This window comes from Homarus americanus, unplaced genomic scaffold (genome assembly GCF_018991925.1).
Source record: "Homarus americanus isolate GMGI-L3 unplaced genomic scaffold, GMGI_Hamer_2.0 scaffold50281, whole genome shotgun sequence".
In the NCBI taxonomy this organism is placed as follows: Eukaryota; Metazoa; Arthropoda; class Malacostraca; order Decapoda; family Nephropidae; genus Homarus; species Homarus americanus.
In genome coordinates, this window is record NW_024742338.1 from 4,285,103 (window position 1) to 4,293,130 (window position 8,028).

The window sequence follows — 8,028 nt, forward strand, 5'->3', positions numbered from 1 at the left end:
TCTACCATGATCCACCCCCTTTCTACCATGATCCACCCCCTTTATACCATGATCCACCCCCTTTCTACCATGATCCACTCTCTCTACCAGTCAAAGTACTTGTGGTCACAGTCCCTTGATGAGCCACACCACTTGGTCTCCTGAAGGGAAGGGCAGGGTCGTCCACCTCTACGGGAGTGACGTAATACGGTTCTTGTGCGAATCTGAAAGAAAAGAGACGACAATAACAGATGGATAATTGTATAGATGGATAGATAGATAGATAGATAGATGGATAGATAGATAGATAGATAGATGGGTGGATAGAGGTTTCTTTATAATGATTCAAAGTTGTAGTGACAGTGGCTCCCATGGGTATGAGTGGTCATTAGGGACAGTGGATATAGCACACTGTGTACTAAGCCTTGGGTACACAAGGAGGCAGCATAGCCAGTACTGCACTAGTTTCGCCTTCACTTCCCCATATTTAGGTACCCATCTACACCTGGGTGAACTGAATGCGCCCGTAAATCGAACCACCGACCCCTGGAACAGGTGAGCGAGCGCTGTATCCACTTGACCACCTCACTTCACATAGATAGTGCAGGTATGCAAATTATGTATATAGAATCACTGGCTGGATTCCCACTCATTGATTATTCATCCCACTCGGATCCCCACTCACCTGTTCCCCGATGCCACAAGTCTTGCTACAGGAGGACCACTCAGCCCACTCGGACAAGAGACAGTCACGGGGGCCACGGTTGCGACCTATGTGAGAGGGTATTTCTGAGTTAGTTTAGTTATTGAAAGGATGACCTGACCTGACCCCTCTCTCTCCCTGCCTGTCTTCCTCTGTCCTTCCCTTACTTATTTACTCATTTACTCCCACATTCCTTCTTTTCCTCATTCCTCCTCACTCACCCCACTCGTTCACTCCTTCCCTCATTCACTAACTCACCCTCTCCTTCCCTCCCCTAACAACCACCAGGCAGGGGGAAAAACAGTCATTTGCTCTCGTCTGATCAAGGGGTTAGGTTAGGTTAGGTTAAGTTTGGTTTGGTTTGCTTTGGCTTGGTTTGGTTTGGTTAAATTGGGTTAGGTTAGGTTAGGGAAATAATTCGCATACACACATATGTACAAGAGTTACGATATTGACACAAACACATACAGTCGCCTGCACTTATACCTGGTACACTATCTGACATGTTTGGTGAGGATGTGGCAACTGTGTGGAACGTTTACCCAGCATCCTTACTCTGTCTACCATTGTGAGGTTCCTTAAGACAATTTTTGGATTTTAATAAGATGTAAACAAACACTTGAGTTGCCACATCTCACAAAACGCACCAGCCACTGTACCAGGTATAAGTGCAGGCGACTGTACGTGAGATCACATACAATATATCTATTTATATACACATTAAGTTAGTCAATGAGTGAGTGAATAGTGAGGGATGGATAAATTAGGCTAACACACGTCTGTCTCACTTACGGCGAGCCATCTTCTTACAGTGAGATTTTCTACCTGGTCCCATCTTCCTGCCCGTCCTGTTCTTTTTAAACTTCTTCCTGTACTTGTTCACGACGGTGTTGAGAAGGGGCTGCTTGGTGGAGGAGGAGGAGGAGGAGGAGGAGGGCTCGCCTGTCTCTGGTAGGATGCTGTTGTTGACGTCATTATCTCCCTCGCCTGTTCTTCCTTTGGTGGTGTTGTCATCTTGGAGATCCTGTGGAGAGTACCGCCTGGTGGTGGATGACCTGGGCAGTGACGGTGAGAATACCTGGGACAGCTCATATTCCTTCACCTGTAACATACAACAGGATACAGTAACATAGAGTAAGATAAAATACAATACAGTAGAACTCGATACATTAGTTTATGAACCTACTTGGCATTACCTACCATTACCCCCATTATGTCTTCCTCTCCCCATTTCCTCCCATTTCACCCATTATCTACCTCCCTATCCCCCATTACGTACACTTACCTTAACTATGTGGAAGGTGGCAATGGGTGGGTGTTCCTGTACGTCCGGGTAATAGAAGGAATTAGCCGGATGATCTGGACTCTGGGCTGTTATCCGGCTGACCGGTTTTTTGGGGATAGTCGGCCAGTTAGGTGAGGTGAAGGTGAATCCGTTGTCCGTACCTGCGTCTAGGGGGTCCACCTGGGTCGACATGGGGAAGGTTAGGTTAGGTGAGGATAGTGTGAATTTAGGTAAAGGTAGCATCATTATAGCTTCAGGGTGTATAAAGCTAATTTTAGGTCTATTTAGAATGTAGAAAGCTAATTGTAGGTCGATTTATGCTGTAGAAAGCAAATTATAGGTCGATCCAGCAAAATCAGGGGAGTAAAGTTTTAAGTAAAGCTATTATTAGGGAAGCTAAAGATCAGCTCCATAAATGCAAATGCTGACTTATTGACTGAATGACTGACTGGGTGACTGAATGACTGACTGGCTGACTGAATGACTGACTGGCTGACTGAATGACTGACTGGCTGACTGAATGATTGAGTGACTGAATGATTGACTGGGTGACTAAATGACTTACTTAGCGACTGAATGACTGAGTGAATGATTGACCAAATTACTAACTGAATGACTGACGGACTTACAGAACTTTTCGTAAAAATGTTTATTGGTGAACCTATTGGCTATTGACTTGAAAGAGAGAGAGAGAGAGAGAGAGAGAGAGAGAGAGAGAGAGAGAGAGATAACTCACCTCCAGCACCACGGACTCCACCCACTTGCCCTCAACACACAGGTCAAAGCTATCAATACCGATGAACCAATCAGGAGACGGCACCACTCGCGATATAAGAGACACCTGTAACAAAGAGATAGATTATTATATTACCTGGTGGAGTAGTTGACCTCCCTGACCTCCATACACCTCTTGACCTCCACACCCTCTCCCTCCCTCCATCCCACCACGCCCTCTCCCTCACCCTCTCCTCCCTTTCCTTCACCCCTTGACCTCACACTCATAACCTACCCTAACCTCACACTCATGACCTACCCTGACCTCACACTCATAACCTACCCTGACCTCACACTCATAACCTACCCTAACCTCACACTCATAACCTACCCTGACCTCACACTCATAACCTACCCTGACCTCACACTCATGACCTACCCTGACCTCACACTCATAACCTACCCTAACCTCACACTCATGACCTACCCTGACTTCACACTCATAACCTACCCTGACCTCACACTCATAACCTACCCTGACCTCACACTCATAACCTACCCTGGAGTGGTTGCCATCGACGAAGAACTCGGTCTGCGTCTCTCCTGCACCTTCAGGTACGGGCGGGGCGTTGAACTCATCAAAGACGCCTCCTTCACCCTGACTGTGGGCGTCCAGTACCTCGGTCTGGCCTTGCTCAGCGAACTGTTTGAGGCCTTCCGACGCTGCCTCGCCCATCCTGAATAGTTTGAAGGAGCTGTTGTGGGAGCGACCTGTGGGAGAGGGAGAGAGAGTGGGGGTGGTGAGAGGGAGAGAGAAAATGGTGGTGAGAGGGGTGTTATAATCGGGTGGTGAGTGGGGACGGTGAGAGGGAGAGAGAAAATGGTGGTGAGAGGGGTGTTAGGTAGGGTGGTGAGGGTGGTGAGAGGAGAGAGAGAAAATGGTGGTGAGAGGGATGTTAGGTAGGGCGGTGAGAGGGAGAAAAATAGTGGTGAGAGGGGGTGTTAGGTAGGGGTGGTAGTGGGGGGAGGTGAGAGAGAAAATGGTGGTGAGAGGGGTGTTGGGTAAGTGGTAGTGGGGGAGTGTGGTGAGAGGGGAGAGAAAATGGTGGTGAGGAGGGGTGTTAGGTAGGGCGGTGAGGAGGGAGAGAGAAAATGGTGGTGAGAGGGGTGTTTGGGGTGAAAGAGGGAGAGAGAGAGAGAGGGAGAGTTCGTAAGTTAAAATATAACTACACACACACACACACACACACACACACACACACACACACACACACACACACACACACAGAAACACCCTATACTGAATGTTTAATTGGTTGTCATGTTCCACGGCCACGCCCATGTTAAAACTAGGTTACAAGACAAAGGGCTAACTGTGTGGCAGTGGGCGTGGCGTGTAGGTGTGTGGGCGTGGTATGTAGGTGTGTGGGCGTGGTGTGTGGGTGTGTGGGCGTGGTGTGTGGGTCAGTGTGTAGGGATGGTCGTGGGTTTACCATTTGTGTGAGAGAGAGAGAGAGAGAGAGGCGTAGAAATTATCGTAGGAGACTTTAAGAATCTCACACACAGCTATAAATATTAACATGGAAGACACTGCGAGGCCATGGTGAGGTAGAGGTTGTCACAGGAGAGGTTAGGAGGCCGTGGTGAGGTAGACACTACACTAAGGTGACCTCTGGGCTGATCCGGGAGGCAAGGTCCTGAACAAGGTTAACTTGGTAGCAGTGGTTGATGACACTCAGAGACCTTCGCTCTTCTCCTCCTTCTCCTCCTCCTCCTCCTCCTCTTCATCCTCTTCTTCCTCCTCCTCCTCGTCCTCCCCCTCCTCCTCTTCATCCTCTTCTTCCTCCTCCTCCTCTTTCTCCCCCTCCTCCTCCTCCCCTCCTCCTCTTCATCCTCTTCTTCCTCCTCCTCCTCTTTCTCCCCCTCCTCCTCCTCCTCCTACATATATTTCCTAATCTTCCTCCTTTTCCTCCTCATCTTCCTTCACTTTATTCATCCTCTTCACCGTTCTACTTAACAAGACCTAAGGTGAGGGAGGGAGAGGAAGGGAAGGAGGAAGAGAAGATAAAAGTGAGACATAGGAGGTCAGGGAGAGAGGTAAGAAGAGGCAGGAAGTGAGAAAGAGGAGAAGGGAGGAAGAGTAAATGAGGAGGAAGAAAGAATTGAGGGTTTGAGGAAGAGGAAACGAGACGGAGAAAGGAAAATGACGTAGGGAAGGAAGGAAGGAAAGAAGGAAGGAAGGAAGGACAATAACACAGACATACAAACAAACAAACAAATTAGACTGTACCCAACAATTACCTCATTAAGTCCCGGGTTCGATATCCACTCACTCTAGTTAGTTATATAATTAATTGTCGTCAGTGAGGATAATGATCACCCGCCTCCATCAACCTTACGACAACACCATCGTCATTAGCATCACCTCGGCGACTCTCTTTTGTTTCTCCTCGCGGTAGGATTTGGTGTAGGAATAGCTTCAAGGAGGTAGGATTTAATGTACATACATCTTAGTTAACGTACAAAACCAAGTGATATCCTACAATGAACTTAGATAACGCAGAGAATCCTACAGGAATATACGTCCTCGTGTGGGTCAGGTCTCAGGATCTGGTTTAGGGATGCCTTTGATGATTCACTTGAACGATTCCATTAATGTTATTGGAACACAAGGTTGAGTGACTCCTCCAGCCAGCTACTGGTGTTAGGATCTTATCACCTGACGGATTACATTAACCCCCAGTTACTTTACCTGTTGATTTAAGACCCTATCGCTAACCTAACCTAATTATCAGGTGTGGTGTACAAGTGTGTTGGTTCCTCCTCCTCCTTCTCCACTCTTCCCCCCCTTCCTCCTCCTTTTCCTCCTCCTCTCTTATTCCCTCGGAGTTTTCCTTCCCCTACTTATCCCTCTCCTCCTTCTTCCCCCAGGGCCCTCTCTTCCCTCCATGGCCCTCTCCTCCCTCCAGGGCCCTCTCTTCCCTCCAGGGCCCTCCCCTCCCCCCAGGGCCCTCTCTTCCCTCCATGGCCCTCTCCTCCCTCCAGGGCCCTCTCTTCCCTCCAGGGCCCTCCCCTCCCCCCAGGGCCCTCTCCTCCCCCCCAGGGCCTTCTCCTCTCCACTAAGGGGCGGTGTCTCAAAGGGGTGAGGGCTAGTGGGGAGTGTCGGGGCACATCCTTCAACCACTAATGTGACTACCATCTTCCTCCACCTCCTCCTCCTCCTACCTCTTCCTCATCCATCCTCCTACCTGATCCTCCTCCTACGCCCTCCTCCCCTGCCTCTCCTATCTCTTCCTAACGCCTACCTTCTCTTCCCCTCTACCACTTCTTCCTTCTCATACTGTTCCTCATCTTCCTCTCCTCCTCCTCCTCCTATCAACTATCCTCTTCCTTATCCTAACCTAACCTAACCTAACCTAACCTAACCTAACCCCCTCTAAGATAGCATATGAACACCCAGACATCGTTCATCAAGGAAAAGCCATTTAAAGGTCAAGAAATGTGTGCTTGAAGGAGGGGGTGAAGGAGGGGGTGGGTTTAATGGGGGTCAGGAGGGGGAAGATAAGGGGTCAAGAGGAGGTGGTGGTGGAGGGTTCAGAGGTTGGGGAGGGTCAAGAAGGAGAGGATGAGGGAGGAAGAGGAGGAAAGCAAGGATGAAGGCAGGGGGAGGAGGAGGAGGAGAAGGAAGAAGAAAAAGAGAAGGAGATGGAGGGGTCAGAAATGGAGGAGAGGAGAGGGGGTCAAAGGGTGAAGTTAAGTGCCAAGAAGTGCCACCCCTCCCCACTCCACCCCCTCACACTGGCACTACCCCCCTCCCCTTCTCCTCTCCTCACACTGCCACCCCCCCTCCTCCCCCTCAATCTGACACGAGCAAGAAAGCAAGTCCCGTTAACTCTGATGATTATATACACACGCCTCCTGGTTTAACCCACTCTTGTTGGTCATAACCCATGCCTGGTTAAACCCACACTTAATGATCTAACCCACGTCTGCTGGTACAACCCACAATGAACGATGCTTAATAGATCAGTAGTGACTCGTTTAGGGAGAAGAGAAGGAAGAAGGGAGAATGAGGGAGAAGGAGGAGAGAGGTGGAGAGGGTTAGTGAGAGGGGTGAGAGGGTCAGTGAGAGGGTCAGTGAGAGGGTCAGTGAGAGGGTCAGTGGTCTTGCAGCATCCGAAGTTTAGTTTACCAAGCCGAGAGGAAGGAGAGAAAATTTTATATTTAATGAGGTGTTTGACAGAGGCAGTGAGTTAGGTGAGAGGAGCCGTGAGTGTGTGCTGGGAGGGAGAGGGAGAGGGGGAGTGGGAAGGAGAGGGAGAGAGGGAATTAATAGGGCAGAGAGAGAGAGAATGACTGTTGGGGGGGATAGTGAGAGAGAGATATGGAAGACTGGGAAATAGAAGAAAGAGAGAAATGAAAGGGAGAGAGAGGAGAAATGTGGATGGAGAGGAGAGAGGAAAGGTGAGATAGGGAGAGAAAGGGTGAGAATATTTAATTAGATGGAAATTGCCGAGTAATTAAAATGTATTCGTTTTGTAATTTTCTATGTCAAAGAATAATATTATATAATATTCCCTTGGTGTATTTAACGTTTTGGATGTTGAAAAATGTGTAAATAGTCTCATAAGTTAACAAATTCAAGAACAGAGAAGCAATATTTCCCATTTTCTTCTATGGATAAGGGGTAACTTAAGTATTCCTAAAGCGCCATACATTTTGTCGCAGCTGGGCTAATTTTAACTACTCAGGAGACGCCCTTGGTGTTAATCCCCCCGGCTGACCTCATGCAACATAACTCGTGCAACTTGAATTGAATGTGACACTTACATTATGAACTCAAGACGTGGCACGTGCACCGTGAGTCATGGCATAACACGTGCACCGTGACTCATGTATGACACGTGCACCCTCCCCTCTCACCAACCCCCACAGTGTTTGGGGAGGTGTCAGGGGAGTGAGACTCGTACTTCACCTTCACGTAAATAGACAACCTCCTTCTCCTCCCACGTCCTCCCTCCACGACCTAACTCAACGACCTCTACACACCACACAACATGTAGTCGTTCTGGACTTGTTTGTACGCCTCACTGACACAACGACCAGATACAGTGTCGCTGCTCGCCACTAGTTGCTCTGAAGAATAGACTCAGTCAGTCAAACTCTCAATCAGCCAGTCAGGTATTCGTAGAGCTGACTAACGCAACTAATGACGTTAACATATCCTGTGTGGGGGAGAGTCAAGATAAATAACACAGTCTCTCTCTGTCTCTCTCAATGTAAAGGTCTGTAGCACTGGGTTACCTTGTCTCTGTTACCCTCGCAAACTGTTTACTCTCTCTCTCTC

The 8,028-nt window shown here is 48.7% G+C and overlaps 1 protein-coding gene across 2 annotated transcripts in view; it reads right to left on the bottom strand.

Moving 5' to 3' along the window:
- Window positions 1–8,028, bottom strand: part of LOC121876873 (spondin-2-like) — a 38,809-nt gene continuing 30,781 nt past the window's right edge. The window contains exons 2-7 of one of the 2 annotated variants that reach the window (XM_042382394.1): window positions 3,241–3,452; window positions 2,704–2,808; window positions 1,968–2,147; window positions 1,475–1,784; window positions 665–750; window positions 1–203 (exon numbers count right to left, since the gene is read on the bottom strand). In XM_042382394.1, coding sequence (XP_042238328.1) covers window positions 84–203; window positions 665–750; window positions 1,475–1,784; window positions 1,968–2,147; window positions 2,704–2,808; window positions 3,241–3,452 — 1,013 coding nt within the window. In that variant the 3' untranslated portion in view covers window positions 1–83. The remainder of the gene's footprint in view (window positions 204–664; window positions 751–1,474; window positions 1,785–1,967; window positions 2,148–2,703; window positions 2,809–3,240; window positions 3,453–8,028) is intronic. The other variant, XM_042382395.1, reaches the window with a different exon arrangement.